Source organism: Penicillium mononematosum (assembly GCF_028829835.1).
Source record: "Penicillium mononematosum strain IBT 11891 chromosome Unknown utg000002l:1.0-8112719.0:1.0-8118358.0, whole genome shotgun sequence".
NCBI classification, from domain to species: domain Eukaryota; kingdom Fungi; phylum Ascomycota; class Eurotiomycetes; order Eurotiales; family Aspergillaceae; genus Penicillium; species Penicillium mononematosum.
This window is the reverse complement of record NW_026643272.1, coordinates 910,144-934,219: the sequence shown is the minus strand read 5'-3', so window position 1 is coordinate 934,219 and position 24,076 is coordinate 910,144. Positions and strand designations below refer to the sequence as shown.

Below are 24,076 nucleotides of genomic sequence, written 5' to 3'. Positions count from 1 at the left end.
CAGTACGAGTGCCTTGCGTGTTGCGTACGAATCGCCTTTTGCTTGATTCTAGGTAGTACTAACTGTTATGATTACCGTCAATTACCACCGAGAAGAGAAAATAACACACATTGATTTAAAAAAAAATCCAATAAAATAACAGGGATCACCGCAAAAATACCTGGTACTCGTAAAATGACCCATTTTTTTGTGAAATTGGTGCTCGCGCCATCCGAGCTAAGCATCAGGACACCTTTTCTCGGCATCGAATAGGGAAAATCAGATCAGTAAAAAAAAAAAGAAGGCTCAAAAATTTTGATACGGATTGTTCAACTACTTATGTGATCACAATGAACTTCGCACAGCCACTCAACATAGCCTCGGAATATTACTAGGGTCAAACGCGGCTCAGAAGATGAAACGACGGATCGGTTTCCCCAGAGAGAACGCCCGGTCAAATTTCCCGAGTCATCCGATGTATATTGTAATAGATTTCAGGGCTGAATCTCGGCCCCGGAGTGAATCTAAAGAGAAAAATGATTATCCTAATATTGTCCGCATCATTGACACCTGGGCATACCACAAAGTAATCCTATAACTAGACCCTAATATTCTACATATCCATGGGTATATAGTTGCACCCGAACATGACTGATAATGCCATTTGAGCCTGCTAGGCAAATATTTGGATAGCCAACTCCGTAATCAAGTATAGCAGCTTTCCCAACCCCTGATTCATATTTAGGTCCGCTCATTGGACACGATGTAGATCGACAGTTGCCTGACTGAAAAGGGAAAAAGATGCTTCCACAATTGGAACCTCACTACGGAGCACGGAGTATTTTCCAGGGTCTTCTTTGAGGTGATCTGATTGGCGATGGAGGGCGAGTTCCTGCGGGTTGTATGTTGTATGTTGTAGTGTTGTACGGACTAGCCCTAATGATCCGCACTATAATGTATTTTAACACGGGATCGAATCTCACATTCCCATTCCCATCGAAGTAAGACGATAAAGTATCCCAAGAATTAGGATCTCACGTTGCATACATTCATGCCGAGAGAAAAGATAAAGATGCCTTGGAAGGACCCCTTCATAGTCTAAACCTCATCGGGGCTGGAAGCACCGCCTCAAAGCGGCTTAGAGAGTGTGGCCCCCCAATCGGGTGAAATGCCAAGACGGACGCTTGCGCGTCTCCAGCCTTTCAGTGGAACAAGCGGACAGAACAGTCGAGCTTTCGTACCTTGGCCGCGCGTTGGCCCTACAACACACTCTTTTTGATATTTCTTTTTCTCTTTTTCCTTCCTTTTTTTCCCTTTTTTCTTTTTCTTTTTTCTTTTTTTTCCCCTTGACGTCTTGACTTTAGCTTGTTGATTCCGTACGGGGTACGGCATATATAGTACATTTGATGTACAAGATTATATACTCTTTAGGAGTATACCTAGGTAACGGAACAAGCCGACCATGAGCTTTGATCATCGCCTTATGAACTCTCAAGGGTGTTTGATCTTCGCTGTTGCTGATTATTATATTGACGATAACCATGGAAGGATTAATGACTGCCTGATGATCCACGTTAGGTATAGGTAAAGTACTCATATCGGTCAACTCATGTGTAGTACATACATACTACCTATGTTGTATGTACCCTGAATATACCTGAAAGTTCGAAATAATATCAAGGTAAGTGAGTATAGAAACAAGAAAGGATATAGAAGCCAAAGTATATGCCAAGAAACTAGCAACGATCCATGAAAATCTGGATGTGGACGTTACGTGTTCACGGGAGCCAAAAATACGCAAATTACGGAAATTACGGGGAAAAAGGGTCTTTTTTCTTGGCTCTTTTTTGGTTTTTGCACACGCGGCTTGGCCGCGGGGCCCGTGATTGGGGCCAGATGCTGACGACGCTCGTAATACTGCGTACACTCCGTACTCTTGTCCTCTCCCTCTCTCTCTCATCCAAGGGCCTTTCTTTCTTTTTTCCCTTCTTGACTCTCCAATAAGAGAGTGATCGTCAAGTGCTACGTCAACTCGAGCGAGGTAGTCCCTTCTTTTACTACTCCGTCTCTGGCATCCCTTTCTTACCATCCTCTTCCCCCCGACCCTGGGTCAAATTGGACCTCCTTCGCCCAAACTCGATCGTTCGCCCATTCCGAGCCATCCTGGATCTCAATATTCATCGTCTTGGAAGTCTGCCGTGACTTCCTCATCGACTATGGCGGACGGCAGACAACGGGCTACCCAGCCTGCCCCAAACGGCTACGACGCCTCCTCCCTAACCCACGAATTCGAGCAGCTGATGCGCACCAAACGACTTAACCGACTTCATGAACCTTCTCGCTCGCGTACTCACTCACCATCGCCGTCTCCGATGTCCAGTTCAGCACTTCCTCCGCCGCCTACACGAGCTCCGCCACCACCTCCCTCGTTGGGCACTCCTGCCGCCGCTCCCTCGCCCAAGCCATCCACGACCTCACCAGCACTACGCGGTCTTCCTATCATGCCATCCCCTCCCCAGGATGCAGCTTCGCTCAAGTTTTATAATTTATTGAAGGGATTATCAGTCACACCGACCAAGTACGAAAACCCTGGTCTATTGGATGAGGCCTTGTGTGTTATCCCGCTCGATCGCCTGTATTCCGAAGCCGAGGAAGAGTCTCAAATTATGCAGGCCCAGGCTGCCAGTGTGGGAGGCAAGCCGGAATGGGGCTACCAAGATTGTGTGATCCGAGCATTGTTAAAGTATGTTGGAATCCCTAGATGGTCTAGACCCTTTGCGCCCTTGCTAACATATCTATCTTTTCCAGATGGTTCAAGGGGTCATTCTTCCAATTTGTTAATAACCCTCCATGCTCGAAATGCCTAATGCCCACGATCGCCCAAGGCATGACCCCTCCGACCCCCGATGAGACCGCCCGTGGCGCAACCCGAGTCGAGTTGTACCGTTGTTCCGATACTAGTTGCACCGCCCACGAGCGATTCCCGCGGTATTCCGATGTGTGGCAATTGCTGCAATCCCGACGAGGCAGAGTTGGCGAATGGGCCAACTGCTTTAGCATGTTCTGCCGCGCAGTCGGAGCCCGTGTCCGTTGGGTCTGGAATTCCGAGGATTATGTCTGGACCGAAGTGTACTCGGAACACCAGCGACGATGGGTCCACGTTGATTCTTGCGAGGGCGCCTGGGATCAGCCTCGCCTTTACACCGAAGGATGGCAACGTAAGATCTCTTACTGTGTGGCCTTCTCCATCGACGGTGCGACCGATGTCACCCGCCGCTACGTTCGCAATTTCTCCCGACACGGAAGCCCTCGCACTCGCGCCCCCGAAGAAGTTGTTCTGTGGTCGATTCACGAGATTCGACGCAAGCGTCGCGAAAACATGTCCAAGACCGACCAACGTCGCCTGATCAAGGAGGATGAGCGTGAAGAGAAGGAACTCCGATGCTACATGGCATCTGCTCTGGCAGCAGAGATTAACAACATGCTCCCACAGGGACTTGTCGGTCGCCGCGAGGACCAGAAACACCCAGGTGCTCGCCAGGAGGCCTCGACCGAATGGCTTGCCGCACGAGGCCATGGTAACTCAGGACCCGACCGTTCCCGTGAAGGACGGTAAGATTACTGCTGGTAATCTGGCATCACATCACCCCCTTGGCTTCTGAAATTTCACATCAGCCACACCCACTCATCGAACGATTGTGCGACCTGGATATTCAATATTCAGCCCTCTTTCTCGCATCGGAGCACTGGCCGGGCGCAGCGACGTTCGAGAGGCCTTTAGGTAACATTGGTTCCGACTATTTACCAAAGCCACTGCGGTCGCGCTGGATAACTTCGAGCCGCTGACATCCCTTTCGGGCGTCAGAATCAGAAGACGGCCATGCTATCTTGACAAAGATTTAAGCATGTGCGACCACAGACTTGGACGAGAAGGCTCCTGGGCCTACCTGTCTACAATGGCTGGCGATGTTGACCAATTGTTCCTCTGATCATCGATCATACAATTTCTCTCCGCCCGAATCACGACATCTACGTGATAATTTCCATTTCCTTACTCTCTGAGATACCACATCCAGAGTCTGATTTTTTTTCCTTCTTCCCGACCATCTTGCACTTAATATGGGTCACAACCGGGGTTTTGGCTTTATAGTTTTGCACGGCGCCCATGGTGACAACGATTATCTTCCATCTCCTTTCTCAGTCTTCTATCTCTAATATCTTTTGGATATGCCCGACGACACATTTACGAGTCACGGTTGCAGCCATTTTTTTCTATGTTTACTTTTGCATGTCCTGGCAGGATCGCCAGTTCGATCTTTTTTTTACTTATATACCTGGCCACCTTTTTCAAGGGTCGATTTCCTTTACGTTCAGTGGGCTAGCACCATTCAATACCAATATCTTATTATCCAGTGTATTCCAATACAAGGCTAGTTTGATTATGATGCGCACTCTTCCCCGCGGTCTCCCTAGCGCTCCTGGTGGAGCCAAGTTCAGGTTTTTCTTGCCCCTGGCGGCATTATACATCATCATACATCATGTTAACCCTAACCTTGGAAGGGATATGACAGTTACAATGTACGTAGATGTACAATGTACAGCATGCTTGCCTGGAATGGATAAACCTGACTTGATATCTTCTGCACTACATATGTATGCATACTAGCTAAAACACGTGTTTTATGTATTTATAGACCGACTCCTCTCAGTGGGTCCAGGGTCTCACCTGGTTGGGAGTCGAGGGGAAAATAAGAAATTATATTCCGTTTATAGCAACTGAGTACGGTGTACAGAGTACTTCACAGCATTTCTGTATATTATCAAGTCAGACTACGATATAGATTGTACCTGGAACGTTCAGAAACAAGTAGATGCCCGAGTATGTGTCGATGATACTCCGATCCCGATAATGTAGATCTGCAACGGTGTCAACATACTCCGAAGTGATGCCGAAACATGCAAAAACAAGAAAGTGACAACCCTATGTATGTATGTATGTGTGTATGTATGTAGTACAACATACATCCAACGGACGATCATTGCACCCATAAAACAAGTTTAGTCACGCCATCCACAAATCTTGAATACCTCTCACACCGCTGATATCCAGCAGTCTATCCCCCTCCGCCGAAGATCCCTCCCTATCCGATCCAGTTCATGCAAGTAGTAAGATTGGCCCTGAAGCCTCAGCTCCCAGCTCCCCCTCGATCCAGACGTAGCCGTAGAAGAATCCCAAACAGAAGAAAACGAAGATTCAGATCCCAGACTCTTACAAGAGTCCTCGTCCGAACTAAACCCGTCACACCCGACACTTCTCACCGACCGACCCCCAGACCTGTACCCATCAAGACCCACATTCACATTCACGTTCGCATCCCCATCACCATCCCACCGTCTCGAACCAGTAACAACAACACCCCGCAGGGGCTCCAAAAACCCAACCAATTTCTCAACAGGCTCACTGAACCAATTACTCTCCAACACGAGCACAAATGACCGCAGCGAGCGCAGCTGCGAAACTGCCCGACACGTCTCTATCCACTGCGTCCGTCCGGCGGATACGTACACCGCGCGCACGGAGTCCTTGCTCGGTAGCCAGTGGCCCGGGAAAGACCAGCGTAGCTCGATGGCGCGAATGCGGTCTCGGTGGTCGGGTCGGATTGTTGGGAGGAGATATGGGAGCGTCCAGGGGTTACTGAATTCTAGTGTTGGGTGGGTGTAGAGCATGGGGATTGATTCGTGGTATCTGTTTTTATTAGAATTGGATGGTTTGGATATGTAGCTTTTTCTGGGGGGAGAGGAGAGGGGAGGTAGGTTGGGATGTACATGTACATGTACAGCGTACAATGTATACATGTATACATGTATAGTACAATAGAAGTATAGAAGTAGGGGTAGGAGTAGAAGGATAATCTTTCATACATCTGTCGACAAGTCAATGCCAGACCCAGTAGCTTAACTTTCTTGCAGCGTGCGAGATCGGCTTCTTTCGCCGGCTGGGAGATGCCATTTCCGTGGCAGATCTCGCAGGTGCTGTTCTGGCGTGTGCGCCGCTCTGGTGAAGGTGAAGACCTTTTTGCTTTTTGCTCGAGCGCACAGGGACATACGACGTGTCCGAGTCGTTTGTTGCATTGGATTATATGGATTCTTTGGTCTGCTAGGACGAATCCCCAGATCATTAGCCGGAGCTCCGGTGATAGCCGGGTGAGGAGTTGGCTTTGGGATTGCGGGGAGGAGAATGCTATTGTTTGGTGGTGGGGGAGGGGAGGGGGTTTGTTGCCTGTTTTTAGATCTGTTAGATATGTATACTCCCGAGGTCAATGTGAGGAATGAAAAGTAAGAATAGTAAGAATGGATATTGACTTACTCTGATACCGCTGGAGCAGCACATCCTCCCATGAGAAGACACCCTTCATACGGGTCATTGTTAGTAGGAACTATGTTCGCTCTTGGAATCAAAAATAAAGAAACATTGACAGTGATAGAGGTCCATAAATAGTGTCACAAGACCTGCTGCTGGCCCTATCGGGCACAACACGTTCCCGTCAATCCGAACGGGCGTTAAGTGGCCCAGTTAAGGATTTGGGCAAAGTGTCGGTGAAGGTAAAGATAAAGGGGCATAGGAGGTCTTTATGTCGCTACATGTATCTGATATACTATATCTGAGACCAAAAGAGATAAGGAAATGCGGAAGAAAACGGGCTAGTTGTAGATCTTTTAAGGTACTTTGTTCTAACTATACTCCACAGTTCTATTCTATCTTCCCAAATTCAATTCATTCAACAATAGCAACTGATGATAAGCATTCATGAATGCTATTCCTGTTGCAAGTCCCAAGACATATTATATTACTTAAGTGCCTCTATGTGTACTGAATTTCCTTTACCGGGTGAGGCTTTCCCATCTAAGCTGCAGGCCTTATGAGGGCGTTCAGGGCCAGGTGTTGTATTTATTGGTGTTCTACAGGTATCTCTAACACTTCGATCAACATACACTCAGTGTATTCTACCTAGGTTCCAGACCTCAAGCAATTAGTAACCCAACATCAAGCCCGACACCTAGTATGTCAACCTAGAGCGTTAATCTGGGGCGTCACCTGCAACCCCTCCGACAACATAGTCAAACCAGCCGGCTGCAGCTGGTCAACGCAGGCCTCCGCCGGCAGAGTGCCCACATAAGCATTGAAGTTATAGATGCCACAGACGCACGTGTCGACAACATCCCTCAAACTCGTCCCGGACAAAGCCTCAACCGTCCTGAAGCCGCGAATGACCTTGAAACTCTGCGCCCCCACACCCATCGGCACCGAGTGTGACCATATCCCCGGAGGCGCGATGTAGGTCTCAGACTTATCACCAGACTGCACCCGCACCATCGCGGGCAACTTCAGCATCGTAACGACAAACACCTCGTCTTTCATTGTGTCGGCGCCGTCGGGCCGGCCGCGGGCGAAGTCGCCGCTGGCGCTGTCGGAGCTTTGCATTGTTGTGTCTGTTGCGTCGCAGTCGACGCTCTTTAGGGTTGGTCGGTACCAGTAAACCAGTTTTTCTTCCTCTATGAATCTGATGGGCAGTCTCGAGCCTGCTTTGTAGGCGGCGATAAAGGGCTTTGCCATATCGAGCCAGCCGTTGTGGGGCCTATTTCCTTTGTGAGTTGATGTTTATAGTAATTTGGTAGGGTGGGGTATCTCTACTTACATGTCCATTACCCACTTCGAGGCACCGTCGTCTGTATGTGGTGACGACAGCGGGCCGATATAGTGCGACTCACCATAGTCATTCCAGGTGATGATCTCCACAAAGCGAGGGCTGAGACGTAAGATTTCTCTCCACCGGTCATACCAGAGGAGGTCGGAAGGGAACACCCAGTTCTTGCTGTACGAGACCTCGGGGCCATAATGAGTCGAGAACCACGGCGAGATAGCTATATATCAATCAGCAAATACGCACACAAGAACCAACAAACTCCAGCTACTTACGCGCAATATATGGTTTCCCCTGAAGAGCATCCTCATAAGCCTGGTCGCTATCTGCAACAGTGACCCTCTGCTCACCAGTCGGAGCCCTGTTATTCCCATTACTGTCCCAACCCATCCAGTTCAGAGCACCATCGATCTTATCGAAATCACCCTGACCGGGATGGAAATTCGGCGCAAAGAAGATCTCACTGCCAGCAGAGGATCTGATTGCATCGACATCGACACCGTCGCCGGTAAACGACGACACAAAGACTTTCCCGTCGACCATGAGCTGCGCGGGATGACTTGCATACTGCGCGATCTTGGCGCCGACTTCGCTGCCCTGGCTGGCCTGCCACCAGTTGAAGTCGAAGGAGATGAAAACTTTCATGCCATTTCTGGCAGCAGATTCATAGGCGTAGTACAGCTGGGTATCGGTGTAAGGGTCGGTGCCGATATTTAATGCAAAGGCATCGATGCCTGCGTCTCTGGCACGCCTCATATCATCGTCATAGTCGCAGGCGCTTTCGCGATTGCTGACGATGCCCATCTAGATAGTGTTAGTGTTTTATGACTTGGCAATGCGATAAATGTGTAACTTGCCATAAAATGACAGAAAACCAGTCTGTTTCCTACGTTTTCATCGTTAGACGACATGGTGGTAATGAAGTCGACTAGAGTCGGGGAAGCGAAGGTGAAGAAGGGCAATAGGCAGGCCACGAATAGGTAGAACATGGCTTTTCGAGCGGTGAAGAAATCCTAGTACCAGCCGAGGAATATCTCCACTCTGTGAAGCTGAACTATGAAGATAAAAGGAATGAAAGATGTATCCAGCTTAATGAGCGACTACAGGAATGAAGAAATGAAAGACCGTGTAAAGATAGGACATAAGACTTGAGTTAAAAAAGTCTTGAATGCTTTTGGCGCTTTGTTTTACAATGCCACATTTTCTATAATCAGATCCACTCTTTGTATGCGTTAATGGACAATAGATCAATTAGACAATGGAGCCCTAAAGTGGGTGCCTGCAATGAAAAAGAATCCTTTCCCCGACAGCTACAGTGCCATGTCAGACGAGGGTCGGCGCTTAGATTTTGACGGGACCAGGAAGCCGAAATGTGCTTTTCTACGACCTGGTTAGTTGAAATAGAATGAGCCCAGAGGGATAATGATCTGACTACAGGGCTGTAGGGCTGTCGGATTGGCTGAATAACGCCTCCAACAGCCCAGCGGCTAATTCACGTTCCATGTCTGACCCCTTGGGATAACAAAGAATACCTTGTTTAAAGTACTGAGCTATTTCGATAGATCTCATCTTGAAACATCTTATTCAATATCAGAGACTAGGGCTCCATGTCCATTAAGCACCGCACGGTGTTCCCCAAGTACAATCGATGGTGGGGTACCACGGCGTTTAATATGTTTCAAATCCAGACCTACCTAGGTAAGACTTGGAGAATACTTTGAGAATAGTTTATCTCGGCCATTTATTAGCGATCTAAGATCTTCTTGATACTAGAGAATACAAAACGAAAACCTCCGAGTTCCCTGCTCTACAATCACACGCTAGATGCTCATCTCTCGACATGATATTCTATCTCCCCGTGCTCGTGAGAGTGGCAAAGTAATAGTACTTTGAATGAAGCCTAGCGACGGATATATGCCGTTCGAGATTCCTGGCATCTGCGTGGACCTACGCCGATCAAGGGATCTACAGGCGGGTACGGATATCCACCGAGTGTCAACTTATGGCAATCCGGGGAAGCTGGGAATATAAACTCGATTGAGAATCTCTGCAACCTTACTTTAGCTATCATTTCTAGAGCTAACGCATCCGAGCTAAAACAAGGAGAAAAGCTCTGCCATTGAGGCCTGGTGGAATCTCAAAGCACGGCAAATGCAGAGACATAGCTCACCGAGCTGTCATCGATCTCTTCTACATCCGAGCTACGCTCGTACCGCAGGAAGTAAAAGCGTCCTTCCTGGTCGGCTGCTTGACTCGCCGTGACAACTTCCAGGGCTGCCATGATTACCCCGATCGGATGGCGCCCGCATACTGTGTTACCCGTGCGTTCAATAATGTCGAGGAAAGACTTTGCAGATCCCGTGGTGATGGCAGCCATAGTGGCCATGTCAAATGCTGAGATACTCTCGTGAATGGCAGGTTCACGGCTTGAGATACGATCGCGTTGCCGCAAGGAGTGACCAGCTGAGACCATCTCGACGACCTGGTCGACGCTGCTTGCATCCATTCCGGGTTGCGGAAGTATATCACCGGATAGTGGGAGTTCTGGCCCTGGCCTGGGGGCCTGTGGAACATAGTATGTGTAGCGGAATCGGAGGCCCCAGTGGCAGAAATCTGAACTTATCACAAATGCGTTCGCCGGGTCCGCCAGATAGGGGGCTAGGAGGGCGCCAAATGCTTGCTCTGTCGCCGCAGAGGTATTTCCGACCATGATTGGGACTAGAGGTGGGTATTCAGAGGCTGGAGAATCGGGATATTGGAGCTGGAGCAAGCGGTGGATGTAGGGCAAGTGCATCTCGATGCTGTGCTCATCTTCATCGACCGAGCGTGACATGGTTGTGAAGCTTATCTTTGCCCCGTTTGGTCTGGTTGCCTGGGTTTTGAGAAGCTGGGTAATCAGCTCGGTGTCTAGTGGGAGGGGTTCATCGGATAGAGGGGTACGGTAGGAAGTTAGCGTTGGAAGAGCCAGTGTTGCGAGCGAGACATGGTGTGACGGTCCCAAAATAAAGATTCGCTTCCTATTTGTGAGATTAGAGGAGTTTCAAGAAAAGAAGCAGTAGGTAAGCTCACGCTTTGGAGAGATCTAGCGCCTTGTATGCGTAGGCTGCGCAGGGTCCCGAGTACGAATACCCCGCATGCCTGGTTGATCAGTATGCTTGGTTCTGGATAGCGTCATATGTATAATAAGGGTCTCAAGCATACGGTGCGATGATCACTCTGGCTCCTGGAGTTGGCAGCGAGCCGACCTTCTCCATTGTGTCTGGCACCTGCGCCAGCCAGCCATCCAGCTGACGGGTCAGGGTGCGGGCACTATCTGAGTACCATGATCCAGAGTGAGAGGCGTATCGAGATGGCATTGTAGGGTTTGAATAAACGATTTAATGTCAAGGCTGAATGTTGGGAAATGGTGCCCTACCTGGGTACAAGCTGAAGCTCTCCAATGAGGAGAAGTGGGGGAGCGTCCCTGGGTGGGGATCCCAAACGCTCGAGCCGGCGCGCCAATGGGGAGATATTGGGAGCTACCTAGGTACCTAGGTAGGTACCTACATAGGTAATGGTATTGATTGGATTTTGTCTACTTGGGAGACAAAGATTATATCAAAACATTTCCTATAGGCCTTTCTAGTCAATATCGTATTATGAATTCCCATCTGAAGTCTGATTATCTTCTGTAACTTTTAAAGTACCGCGTATGTACCTATAACATACCAAACAAATTGAAGGGTCGAATAGCTGCATATAAAGGTGTGGCTGTTTGTAATACCTCCAAAGAAATCAACAATCAGAATTTCGTTGTACATCACTGTATAGTTATGTCATGTCTAAAGAAGGGTAGTGCTGGATACCGCAAGAATAATCGCGGCAAGGGGCAGTCGCGTGGTCGAAGCAACGGCATATCTCTAGCTCAGATATATCAATTGAGAGTATGAGAGTAGAAAGAATCTTCTTCTACAAAATAGAGGTCAGAGTCCAGTTGTGGAAGGTTGTCACGACCCAAACTGTTATCTATATTACCCGTTTCGGCTTAGCTTCAATGCAACGCGAATCCCGGAAATGACGCGCTGAGCCAATTGTGTTTGCATCAGTCCTCGTCTCAATTCCTCACACCTATCTTCTCTTGTCACTATCACCCCTGTGAAACTTTTTACCCGATTACCTCTTCGCACCCCCTACCAATCGATCTTACTATACACCCGAGCTCCAAAATGTCCCTCAAGCGGAAAGCTTCGTTCACAGCTCTCCCGCCCAGTCCGTCAGTTCCGGCCCCCAGTGAATGGGGCATGATGACCGGGAGCACACATCTCTACAGTCGGACACGAAAACGCTTCAGAGATGATCGTCCCAGTGACCAAGTGATTTACCGTAAGTGCCTGGCCTCGCCCTTGCTATACTTGTAGCACCCTCCCTTGATCGCGTCAACGTTCAGACCTCGCTGACAGCTAGCAGAGAACACCCTACGATGGATTTTCTCCGCACAAAAGCAGCAGGAGTCTACACAGGCCACCGATATGGATACAATGGACTCAGAGCCGACTATCGAAACACCAGAAGCCGTTGACCCCCGGCAGCAAACATTACACCGATTTTTCCAACAAAAACCCCAACAATCATCGTCTTTCCGACCATCCCGTCAAGCACTTGCCCCTCGCGCCAATGAGACTGCCTTGGTACGGGAGGACGTCTTGCGTCTCCAGGCGTTTAATCAAATGAGCTCCGGAGACAGCTCAAGCGAGAGCAACAGTCCCGAATCCAACCAGATGGGTGCTGATGTGGACATGGATATGGACATGGATAGTGGAAGCGGTAGTGATGGGTTGGATCAAGCGTCCAAGAACTGGGCAGGAGGAATGGCCTGGATGTAATTCGGTTGCACGGGTCCTTTCTCAGCATCTCGCGCTGGTGTTTATATCAGGAGAGGTCATCATCACCTTTCCATTTATTTCGTGATACCTATTGGGTTATTTGGGCAAGGTGTTACTGGCTAATTATGTTGTCTTGCTTTTCTTCCTTGATCGAAAGGAACTGAGAGACTTTTCGGTCTTTGGCGTCTATGGAAGCCTGGGAATACTTGAAAGCCAAGGGGCTTTAAATTTTAATGAATATACATAGCTAGATATCTGGCTTGATTTGATGTTCTAGTGACTCCCGACTTCATTTGCCGGTTTTGGTAGGGGCAATCCGGCCCGAGGTAGCTATATTGAAGGTATTGTGATCGCTTGCCTAGAATGGTAACCATTGGCATAACCATTAGTATATACATAGATATAAGTATAGAGCAAGGTTAATAGCTGGTGCTGCATTGAAGCATAGTGACTCTTCACTATTTAGACACTATAGCCCTTTCAAAAGTGTAGAATTTTGCGTTGGCTGCTTATGGCTGCTAGCCTAATGAGGCCTCAGGCATCAACAAAGTTGTTTGTCCACCCGACGTCGTCCCTCGTTCAATTGAACCACAAGGCCAGGGGAATCCCAAACCGCAAGAGAAATTACTTAACTTTGCCAACGCCCCGAATAACCCGACACTGTCCTTCCTCCTGCGTCGAATCCTTTTCAGCTCGGCTACCCTCAGACTTGAACTCCCCCGCACATTGGAAGTCCTCTCGCTGCTGACACGAGCAACGCACCAACCACAATGGATCACGATCGGTCTGTTCAGTACTTGGAAGGATTGTTGGGTCGCACACTGCGGATCCATACCACAGATACTCGGATGTTCGTCGGACTTTTCAAGTGTACCGATGCGGTAAGCAGTCACCTATGAACTACGTGCTATAGGGTTTGAAATAGCATACAGCAACTGGTACTAAACGAAAAATCCTCGACAGGACCGGAACATCATCCTCGCAAACTCTTTCGAATATCGTATGCCCACCACATCTGCCGTGCAAGCCGCCGCACACGAGAAAGAGTCGTGGGAAGAGGGGTCGGAAGCAAAGAGCGCAACTGTCAAAGTGAACATGACACACCGGTTGATAGGCCTCATTGTGATCCCAGGACGACACATTACGAAAATAGAGCTGGAGTAAGCCTTGATCTGGTTCCAACTCCGGCTCGTATCCACGAGATCTTCATTCGCCCACCTGGGGATCGTTCTCTATTCTATTCTCGAATGATAAACCTGGCTCTACTGCCCCACTACCAAGCAGCATGGCCACCACCTATTGCACCCACCCACGCGATATGCTGCAGGAGAGGCCCGGTGTCTGCCCTGCGCCCGCAACCACCCTGGTCCCTGCTTTTCCGCCAGGACTAGAGTTGGGCGCGGGGCTGCCAAGAGGAGGCTTTCCTGCAGCGGCGCTCGCTGCTCTTCCGCCAACGTGGCACCGGGAGCACAGCAGCTGCATCGCAGTGTCGCCCCATTTAAGGTGGCTTGACCGACAGGTCTGCAGTCAAGTTATCGGATAGGAAGATTGTTTATGGCAGGCGCTTTCGGCGAACAAGGGGTGAATGGAGGGGCAAAATAGCGGTGTCTCCGCCACAGAGATCCCTTGGCATGCAGCGTGCTTGCTTTCGTGCAGAACCAAGACTATCTGTGGCTCGTGTCCGCTTCTACAATCTGATCATGGGGCAGGGTGTATCTTGTTTCAGAAGGGACGCTACTATACTCTAGCCGCCTTCCACTGTTGGAAGTGTTTGCAGGAGGCTTACGCTCTGTCACGCAGTCAATGTGATGTATCATTTTGCTTCCGAACGTGGTGTCGAGTACTTGAGTTAATGGGCGCTTCACTTTATCTCTATCACTTCTGATAGGAGACGTGCCCCGGGTGACGGGGTCCAAGCTCCGGATAGATTCTCTTGCGAAAGGTCGGGTAGGCTCGGAAAAAGATTCTTCGTGTCCGACTGGATTTGCAAATCCATTTGTGATGGTCTCTTCAGGTGGCCCAAATTGAAATGTAAATGCATGTACGTTGTATGTTGTAGGGAGAAAAGCATCGCTTATTGAGCGCTAATAGTGGGAGATCAAGAAATCGAACGAGCCAAAAAGATCAGATTACAATATGGAAAAATAAAACAAAAGGTACTGTTCGGATATTGGGAAGAAAGCAAGGGCTCTACAAGACCGAATAAAGAAAACAAAGCAGGTATTTCTAAGTTTTGTGCGGTGTGAAGCTGTAAAGAGATATACAGACCTTACAAGGGACTTAGATCTATGTGTACTAGTTTCGGTTTAAAAAGAAAAAGAAACCAAACCCAAATAAAAAGATAAAAAGAAATAACCTTTTATTTCTTAAAGCTGATGATGAATACCCACGAAATCCATTCAATATAAATATCAGAGTCCAGACTCTTCTCTTCAGGCAAATCAGGCAACTGTCTTAGACTCTCCTCCCAGGTGGGACAAGGTTCTTTGTATAGCTCGGTCCGAAAGATAATCCGGCTGACCTAATCCACCCACCCCCGATCGAGACCGGGCCCAAGAAACGGAAACCACAGAAACAAGCCATTTTGTACCCGCGAAGTACCTTTTTGCTGTACTAGCGGTGGCGGAGTACTTTTGCCTACATCTGACCTTTCTGTCCTTGACTTGCTTAACCTTCATTCCTCTTCCCCTCTCTCTTCTTCCAAGGTTTTTCTTGTTTTCATCACAGGGAGCTTCTAAGCTTCTTGATCTCTGCTACATCGCCTTTGATTCTTATTGAGGTAAATTGTACCGGGGTATCTGCCTACAATGTGGAACACCCGCTACCCCCCCCCCGTACATAATGACGCATTCCTCTATCCGCAAACCCACCATTCCCAGTCCTTCTCCATTCAAGGACCTACCTCCCTTGCTTATTTCTTTCTTCTCTTTCTCGTCAATACCTCCACATGCCACCTGGGTTTCTGCGGAGTCAGCCCTGCAATCCCGCACCTGCATTGTCTCGTGCAAGAGGCTAACTTTCGGTAGAGCTTCCTCAGCCTCTCAACCTCAGAGCTTCCGCCTTTATCTTTAGCTTCCAACCATTCGAAACCCCCTCCACCTGCATCAATCACAAAACATCTAGCCTGCTACCTAGCTCCTCACCTTGATCTCGCCACCTCGCCCAGTTCGCCTCGTAACTGTGCCCACGTCCCTCGCACTTGCCCCTCTGCCTGTGTATTGCTCAAGTGTCCTGAATAGGTGGATTAGTGATAATCAGTTTTCACACAAACCGTTGCGCATTCTTTGCAGAGCCCTTCCAAGCTCTTTGTAATATTGCAGAAGCACGGGCCAAGACATTCCAGCAACACAACAGGGGTTTCTCGGCATAACAGTTGGAACTTCCATCGTTCGTGCGATCATCTCAAACTCAAGCTTGGCAGTTACCCGAGCCTTGTAGTGATGGGTCAGTCGCATTCCAAGGGCAACGCCTCCGGCGACCCTCTTCAGTCCTACCCTTCATTTTCCAAGTCCGACACCAAAGAGTCTCTCCGCTCGTTCCGTGGCTCGATCCGATCGAAAATCCCTGGTGCTCGCAGCTCCGATAGCCCTCGGGGCTCCACCACTGCTCTCTCCCAGACTGAGAGCCAAACCGACAAATCCGATGCTGGTTCACTCAAGTCTGTCGGAAGCCGCCCTGGCTCTAATGCCGGCCTCCCTCAGTCGCCTGGTTCCGAGAGCGCTTCGCGACCCAGCTCCCCCCCAGCCCCCGCCGTCTCCCTCGCTTTCCACCACCTTGCAACGAGGCCACAAAGATGTGAACGCGATGAAGCAGAGTGGCGAAGTCGACCTCGTGTCGGATGGCCCTCCCTCTGGTGGCCCCCCAACTGGGGCCGCCGCGGTCGCAGGTGAATCAATCCTGATGAAGCGAGAGAACCAACTGAATCCCATTTTGGACTTCATCTTGAACGCTCCTTTGGAGACTTCTGGGTCTCCTGGAATGGGTATGGGCGCTTTGAAATCCATTGATTTGGACGACATGATTTCGCGACTCCTAGACGCTGGTTATTCGAGCAAGGTTACCAAAACAGTCTGCTTGAAGAATGCGGAGATTACCGCTATCTGCACCGCCGCTCGCGAGCTCTTCTTGTCGCAGCCTGCTCTCCTGGAGCTGTCGGCTCCCGTGAAGATTGTTGGCGACGTTCACGGCCAATACACTGACCTCATTCGACTCTTCGAGATGTGTGGATTCCCTCCCGCTTCCAACTACCTTTTCTTGGGTGATTACGTCGACCGAGGCAAGCAGAGTCTGGAGACAATCCTTCTGCTGATGTGCTATAAGCTCAAGTATCCCGAGAACTTCTTCCTGCTTCGAGGTAACCATGAGTGTGCCAACGTTACCCGTGTTTATGGTTTCTATGATGAGTGCAAGCGTCGTTGCAATATCAAGGTCTGGAAGACCTTCATCGATACGTTCAATTGTCTCCCGATTGCTGCGATTGTGGCCGGCAAAATATTCTGTGTCCACGGTGGTCTCTCTCCTAGTCTTTCGCATATGGACGACATTCGCGGCATCGCTCGCCCCACTGACGTGCCGGACTATGGTCTGTTGAACGACCTACTGTGGAGTGATCCGGCAGACATGGAGGAAGATTGGGAGCCTAACGAGCGTGGTGTTAGCTACTGCTTTGGAAAGAAGGTGATCATGGACTTTTTGCAGCGTCACGACTTTGACCTTGTTTGCCGTGCTCACATGGTGGTTGAGGATGGATATGAGTTTTACCAGGATCGTATTCTGGTGACTGTGTTTTCTGCACCCAACGTAAGCCGCTTTCACTTGTGTTTCACTGCGACTCTCACTAACCTTCTCCAGTATTGCGGCGAGTTCGATAACTGGGGCGCTATCATGTCAGTCTCTGGCGAACTTCTTTGCAGCTTCGAACTTCTCAAACCCTTGGACTCAACCGCCTTGAAGAACCACATTAAGAAAGGCCGGAACAAGCGCAACAGCATGCTGAACAGCCCTGTAAGGAACCCCCCTTTGGATTTACCCCCATGCGATCAACCTTGCAGCACCGTACGACGCTCCCGATCTTTCTTTTCACGAACCATGCAGAAACTGTATCCTGCATCTTCTTGAACGAATCGCTAACCAATCCCAGCCCGCGGCGGTATCGGCACAAAGTTATTAGGCCCCACCGACTGGCTCTACATTTGAAATTGATATCATCTCATCTCCTGCGATCGGTCTTTGTTGTCATCGTCTCGATTACTCTGACAGTCATTGACCGGCAATGAACACGACTCTCACCAAGCTAGCAGCGTGGTAGCCTATCCCTTGTTTGATAATGGCTGATCACTGAAAACGCACTGCCCCCACGGCTCTTCGCACCAACTTCCGGACCCAATCCCCCCCGGTATGGCTGCCCAATATGAGGTTTGGCGCAGAAATGAACCGGATTCCTCTGACCAGTCCGCGCATCGGACCCCATAAGGTACCGTAGCATGCATGGACCCGCAGATCCCAAATTTGCAGACTCAATGGAAAGACATGCTCGAGCAAAGGCATGTGGAAACTTCATAGGCCACTTTATTGTCGCCTAATTCGGTTCCAGCTCATAACGCAGACGCGTCCAGACCCACGGCATTTTTCTTCGGCCCCCCTCAACATCATAGCTATGTATCTGTACATGGCTTGGGTTATCAGGCCTCTCGTTTCTGGTGTGGCATTCTCCTGCATGTACTTACATTATCTCTACTCTTTTACCCAGACAAATGGTATTACTTGGGCATCATTCGGCTTTCTTCCTTTATTCCACGTATCTGGCACCATGGGCCATTCTACTTAGTAATTTAGATGCGTAGAATCTTTTGTTCTTTTAGAGTACCTTGTAGATATCATCTCCATATTTTCGATCGTCTAGCGAAGTTGCCCATTCGGCTAAACTCTTCGGTGGGTAAATCAAAGCCACACCGCTACATACTAAACGCGCTAGTGACTCGACCAGAAGCCAGTCAAACAGACCGAAATGGTTTTCTGATTCCCAGTAAGAACTCTATACAGCCCAACGATGACCAGTTTTATGTCTAGGCTCACTCGGGTCCACCTTCCGACAAGCCTCGGGCAGCTCACCCGCCTTCGAACATCGCCTTTATGCACATGCAACATGCAGATTTAGGTATCAGATATGATCTGCAAAAATTGGACTTGGTTCACACCTATGCAGATAAGAAAAGATTTACTAATGATATCCAGCAACTCACGTAAGTGTATTGGCATGCTTAACGATACGATGACAGAGCTCTCTAATTACTTCTGCACAAACAAACCCATTTCGTGATAGACCAGTGATGAGGTCAAGTGAACAGAAACAGAAACATGTTCTCAATCAAGTCCCTTTCCGACTATTCTCCTCCAGCTGACGCAACCCCCCTGTCGAACCAGCAACAGATTGAACCTGAGCCCTAACCTTCGCCGCAAAAGGATTCGGATCCGTATTCTGATCCAAATTCCCCAAAGTATGATTGACATCACGATGTTTCGCCTCATCAGCACGAACATACAGCAACAGCGAATGCATACAGCGTTGGCCCTCCGGCATCTGCCAGTACTTAATTGCCATCTCGGGAGCCTGCAAGCCCTCCCAGCCAGGCAGATGACCGTCCTCGAGATCACGGATTGCCTTCGAGTACGTGATCACAGCTTCTTCTTCTAGATACCCCACGAAGCGATGACATATCTGAGGCGAGATGAGATATGCGAGGGAGAACCCGCTGAAGAATACCCACTGCGCGCCGAGGACCATGAATCGCATTGCTGGGCCTGGCTCGGCGAGCTTGAGGAAGGTGAGGAGGTGCATTCGTTCGTTGTAGGCTTCTTCGAGGAGGGTTTCTATCCTGTTTTGTGTGAGATTACGGATACATTGCCATGCAGCGGAAAGAAGGATGGTATGGCTTGCACTCACCATCCGTTGTCTCGTCTCATTCGGCGGATGCTTTTGAGATGGCGGAGCATCCCTGCTACCATTCCTGGAACGCCTGCTACGCTTTCCAGGAAGACGAATCTAGTGATCCATTTCTCCTCTGTCATTACGTAGGCTTTGGAGAGTGTGTTTGTGTTTGCTGGTCGGCTGTTGTATCCGGAGACGAAATCCATACCCCAGCGTAAGAGGCGCACGGTTCCGAGAGCTGCTCTGTCTTGCCAGGTGTATGCTTTGCGGTGGGCGGTTCGGACAGCGAGGATCTGTTCCTTTGTATATCTAGTAGGAAGGTGATGTATGTCAGATACAAATGTTTCAGATGAAGGAAAGGTTCCCTCTACTGAGGACATACACGGGATGGGTCCATGATGACTTTTGGCCAATGTGTGTGCTTGTTGTATGGTTTCGCTTGATTTGTAACAATGTAGATAGGCTGCTATGTCTGCTGGGCTGAGCACATAATATACTTCCTGTTCTGAACATCGCGCTGTGCTGAAGACGGGTGGGCACAAGAGAGAGACGAGCTGTACTTGTTTGGAGCTTCATGACTACCAAACCATATAAGGAAAGTAAAAATGAGACTTGCACGAAGGAAAAGATAAAAGAGCGAGAAATCTATACAAGATCCAAATGTTTTTATTTTGGAATTGAGTAGTGAAAGTCCACAGGATTGTCCGTCTTTTATACTATAGATGTTCTGCTTCCTACAATGCAGAACGCAGAATATGACTCAACGTTGAGGATCTCGTGTACCACAATATACAGTGTATGCTCGATAATAGCTTCACGAACTCCACGATATTAACTTAGAGATAGCTACTGCAAGGAGAAGATCGCGCCTTGTCAAACCCTATTCTCCCGATTTCATCCGACACAGGGAAAACCTCGGGTGAAGACGTTCTAGATGGATTTTTCGTTGACTCACTGAAAATTATATGCTAAGGGAGAGTCAATTCGACAGTAAGTAGATAATGACATGGATGGAAAGGGGTTGTAGACTAGTGATCCTAAGTTTCTTCTAGTGCACCGGGCCGGGGCCGGCATCTGATTATCTTAGACTCAAAATGGAAATTGGCGATAATGAAGACCGTACTGAGAGGTACAAGCTTATATCTGTTAGGAACCAGTATTTTCCTCCTGATAAGTACAATAATTGAACACTGGCTACCTTCGTTATAGTCGAAGGGTGGTTGGAAACATGCCTTTGTCTTTTGCCCATATAACAAACCCACATTACAGAACATGGGGTGCATAAGATAATCAATTTCTATGTACAAAGTATATTAGAGTGAATTAATGATACTATTCTATCCTAGGAGAAATTAGCCTGTTTAACACTCGTGGATGTATCCTTTTGGGTGACTTTGCTAGATTTACACCCGGAATGTCATACATACTTATTGAAAGGAAAAGTCGCAATTGCTAATCTAATTATCAGCCAAATTCTATAATAAGAACAGTAACTACCTAGGTAGACTAGAAATGAGATATTCATAATGCCTGAAGCCCGCTAGTTACGACCATGAAGTAAATTGTAATGGTCTGTTAAAGCGAGAAAATATTGCGCTTTAGTGATACCCTAGGCTCTATTCTACAATCCAAGTTGTCTCTAATATATCTCGTGTGTAGCGATGATATATCCTTGCATGAGATATGAACTAGGTTTTAGAAGCGACCTAGTGAAGGGTTGTACATAAGCCTTCCTGTCATGCCTGAAAGATATAAAATAACACTCACAGCAACATGAATGATCCACAGACAATGCATTTTCCGTTTTATCTTTGTCACTTGATCAAAAACCAAATAGGTGCTGTCGGTAGCCATACCGTTGATAACATGGACAAGCAACCCCGCCACCGGCGAGTCTCCCGTGCAGACATTCCACGACCGCATCATCTGGATCACCAATGGGACCAGTCCTCAGAATATGCTCTCCGGATTCCATTACTGTTTGTGGAGATACTGCCCATCATCATTAATCACCCCGCATGGTGGGTTTCGTTAGTTACCAAAGGCACCGGGCGGCTGTCCGAGATGCTATCTAGCTCTATACGAGGGGCACAACAATGAAGGATAAAGAAGCTGGTCCCTTCGCTTAATTTAAAAGGAGCAGAGAAATCTAAAGTCATTCATTCGAAAGAAATGGGTACCTTACTTCTAGGAAAGCCTCTAACAGCTCTTGCGCGATGCACTCGACCAACCAGCAATGTGAATGCCTCGATGGCACTGCGATTTACCTCAACGCTCCAAGCACACGCGCAGGTTAAGTCTGGAACGAGCCCCTCACTACCACCTCTCTCTGTTTTACCGGCGCGTGTCCTGCTCAGATCGCTGCTGGTCTCTACGATATCGTCGAAGAGATTCCTCCTCATTCCTGCGCTTTCGTTGATGTCCTTCCTGTCCAAGCCTAACAGGATCTGGCTATTTGACGTGGATCGGAATCCAATCCTACATGGAATATTAAAGACAACATTCTACAATCAATTCTGTGCTGGAGAGAATGGGGCGGAATGCAGATCCACCATCCGGGAGATGAAAGATATGGGCTTCCGCGGTATGATTTTGACATACGCTGCTGAGACTGTGTTTGATCATAGCACTCAGGCTCAGAATAGACAGGGCATCGCTGCTTTGAAAAGCGAGAACGGGGATGTGTCCGTCGAGGCTTCAGTCTACTGTCCCAGCATCGAAGCGTGGCGGGAAGGGACAGTTGAGACCATCTACATGACGGAGGCAGAAGACTACATCGCAGTCAAGTAAGTTACTCGGATCCCGCCCTTTTATGGAGTAACGACTGACCATTTACAAGGTTGACAGGGGCTGGCGCCAAAGTCACCGAGGCTTTTACGGCTGGAGAGTTGCCCCCGCAGCAAATGATGGATGCACTGCATGAAGTCTGCACCAAGGCCAAAGACCGAAAGGTTCGCATTCTCATCGACGCCGAGTCTCAGCATTTCCAAAAGGGCATTTTACGGGTTGCTGTGGAACTTATGCGCAAATACAACCGTGACGGTTACGCAACTATCTACAATACCTACCAGGCCTACCTCAAAAACACACCAGCGACACTGGCCAACCACCTCGCTCTGGCAAACGAAGATGGATTCACTCTCGGCCTCAAGCTCGTGAGGGGCGCATACATGGCCACTGATGAACGGTCCTTGATCCATGACACGAAGGAAGACACCGATAACGCATATAATATGATTGCCCAAGGGGCACTGAGAAAGAACATTGGAGAATTTGGAGACAAGGGCACCCGCGATTTCCCCTCGGTGAATCTGTTTCTGGCAAGTCATAACAAGGAGAGCGTAGTAACTGCCCACGAACTTCACAAGCATCGTGTCATGTCTGGCTTGCCCACTGTGCCTGTGCGTTTTGCTCAGCTTCATGGTATGTCTGATGAAGTTAGCTTTTCGCTGCTTCAGATGAATGATGGCGATGGAACACCGGAAGTCTACAAATGCTCCACTTGGGGAGGTATGGGTGAATGTCTGGCCTATCTTCTTCGTCGGGCAATTGAGAATCGGGATGCTGTTCTGCGGACGGATAATGAGTATCGGGCATTGAAGAAGGAGGTTTTCCGGAGAGTGAAGTCGGTGCTTTCTCTTTCGCCATCTTCATAGCGCACTAAATGACATACGCATTTATGATCAATGTGTTTCACTGGCTTATGAATCCACATTCTTTCAATGGACTAGACCCACAGTAATAGATTAAGGATATACGGTGTAGGGAGCTAAGTTACATCTAACAAAAGTACGGGCTGGCAGGGGAGCCGCGATGGACCGACTGGTCTTTACCTTCATCACGAGAATACCCATGGCCCGACAGGGTCCCCACTTGCAATTTTGGCGATTACAATTTAGTTTCAGAAGAACTGAATATGTATAATGAGTGCTGGTTGTGTATATGTATCCTCGGGGATAATGATAGCGTCGACGCACGTCATTTTAGGAAAAGATCTGCAACTTGTCGGTAATCTCGGGGACTGTTATTATCGTGAGCATCGAAAGTCGGGTTAAACCCGGTTCGGCTTTCTGGAGTAGAGGAAGCAGCGAGGGTCAAGGGAATTTGGCCTGGCGATCATTGACTTTTGTCATCCTTGTAGATAACATATCGCCCTGAAGTTCACCGCAATGATTGCGTGATGATGCTAGGGACCTCGGGGGGTTAAGAACGTTCAGTATGTCTCACAGCCATTACCAAGGGCGTTAGAACCGAAGCAGTGCGCAGCCTGCGTCACATGGACCACCAAACATACGTAGCCAAATGAAGAAAGTGATACATGAGATAAGAGATATTTCGTGATTGGAAGGGGCTATGCCCGACACCGCTCTACTTGACGCCACAGCCCTCAGTCCCATTTGGATACGAAAGTACAAAGTATGACCCGCCTAGGAGCTAAGAGGGGAAGTGGGATTGAGATATTAATGGAGGAGATACGAGTCGTATACGGCGTACGTAGCCAGTAAATGGATGTGAATGCGGAGATGCTGTGGATTCGGGGGCCAATATTGCGCCGACATAATCATTAATCATGGGGCTTGATAGAGCTAATCCGTATTACGCCT

General features: G+C 48.7%; 9 protein-coding genes across 9 annotated transcripts; 5 read left to right on the top strand and 4 right to left on the bottom strand.

Annotated features, from left to right (window-relative positions):
* Positions 1-2,195: 2,195 nt before the first annotated feature.
* png1 (peptide-N4-(N-acetyl-beta-glucosaminyl)asparagine amidase) lies at positions 2,196-3,595 on the top strand (the record flags this gene model as incomplete). Its single annotated transcript, XM_057288872.1, has 2 exons — positions 2,196-2,722; positions 2,788-3,595. 2 exons carry the CDS (start codon positions 2,196-2,198, stop codon positions 3,593-3,595), a joined length of 1,335 nt encoding a protein of 444 aa, XP_057150074.1.
* A 1,475-nt stretch (positions 3,596-5,070) lies between these two features.
* Positions 5,071-6,404, bottom strand: N7519_002093 (uncharacterized protein; the record flags this gene model as incomplete). The annotated part of the gene is made up of 3 exons (XM_057288871.1): positions 5,071-5,725; positions 5,902-6,259; positions 6,347-6,404. 3 exons carry the CDS (start codon positions 6,402-6,404, stop codon positions 5,071-5,073), a joined length of 1,071 nt encoding a protein of 356 aa, XP_057150073.1.
* A 641-nt stretch (positions 6,405-7,045) lies between these two features.
* Positions 7,046-8,486, bottom strand: N7519_002092 (glycoside hydrolase family 71 protein; the record flags this gene model as incomplete). The annotated part of the gene is made up of 3 exons (XM_057288870.1): positions 7,046-7,616; positions 7,677-7,902; positions 7,958-8,486. 3 exons carry the CDS (start codon positions 8,484-8,486, stop codon positions 7,046-7,048), a joined length of 1,326 nt encoding a protein of 441 aa, XP_057150072.1.
* A 1,333-nt stretch (positions 8,487-9,819) lies between these two features.
* Positions 9,820-11,038, bottom strand: N7519_002091 (protein MEMO1; the record flags this gene model as incomplete). The annotated part of the gene is made up of 3 exons (XM_057288869.1): positions 9,820-10,699; positions 10,752-10,820; positions 10,884-11,038. 3 exons carry the CDS (start codon positions 11,036-11,038, stop codon positions 9,820-9,822), a joined length of 1,104 nt encoding a protein of 367 aa, XP_057150071.1.
* Positions 11,039-11,887: 849 nt separating this feature from the next.
* N7519_002090 (uncharacterized protein) lies at positions 11,888-12,544 on the top strand (the record flags this gene model as incomplete). The annotated part of the gene is made up of 2 exons (XM_057288868.1): positions 11,888-12,044; positions 12,129-12,544. The coding sequence occupies 2 exons, from the start codon at positions 11,888-11,890 to the stop codon at positions 12,542-12,544; spliced, it is 573 nt and encodes a 190-aa protein (XP_057150070.1).
* Positions 12,545-13,829: 1,285 nt separating this feature from the next.
* On the top strand, positions 13,830-14,087 carry N7519_002089 (uncharacterized protein; the record flags this gene model as incomplete). The annotated part of the gene is made up of 1 exon (XM_057288867.1): positions 13,830-14,087. One exon carries the CDS (start codon positions 13,830-13,832, stop codon positions 14,085-14,087), a length of 258 nt encoding a protein of 85 aa, XP_057150069.1.
* A 1,733-nt stretch (positions 14,088-15,820) lies between these two features.
* Positions 15,821-17,714, top strand: phzA (putative serine/threonine protein phosphatase; the record flags this gene model as incomplete). The annotated part of the gene is made up of 4 exons (XM_057288866.1): positions 15,821-16,202; positions 16,246-17,344; positions 17,396-17,548; positions 17,685-17,714. The coding sequence occupies exons 1-4, from the start codon at positions 15,985-15,987 to the stop codon at positions 17,712-17,714; spliced, it is 1,500 nt and encodes a 499-aa protein (XP_057150068.1). The 5' UTR covers positions 15,821-15,984.
* Positions 17,715-18,911: 1,197 nt separating this feature from the next.
* N7519_002087 (alternative oxidase) lies at positions 18,912-19,869 on the bottom strand (the record flags this gene model as incomplete). Its single annotated transcript, XM_057288865.1, has 3 exons — positions 18,912-19,419; positions 19,488-19,771; positions 19,855-19,869. 3 exons carry the CDS (start codon positions 19,867-19,869, stop codon positions 18,912-18,914), a joined length of 807 nt encoding a protein of 268 aa, XP_057150067.1.
* Positions 19,870-21,644: 1,775 nt separating this feature from the next.
* Positions 21,645-23,128, top strand: N7519_002086 (proline dehydrogenase family protein; the record flags this gene model as incomplete). The annotated part of the gene is made up of 2 exons (XM_057288864.1): positions 21,645-22,258; positions 22,312-23,128. 2 exons carry the CDS (start codon positions 21,645-21,647, stop codon positions 23,126-23,128), a joined length of 1,431 nt encoding a protein of 476 aa, XP_057150066.1.
* Positions 23,129-24,076: the final 948 nt, after the last annotated feature.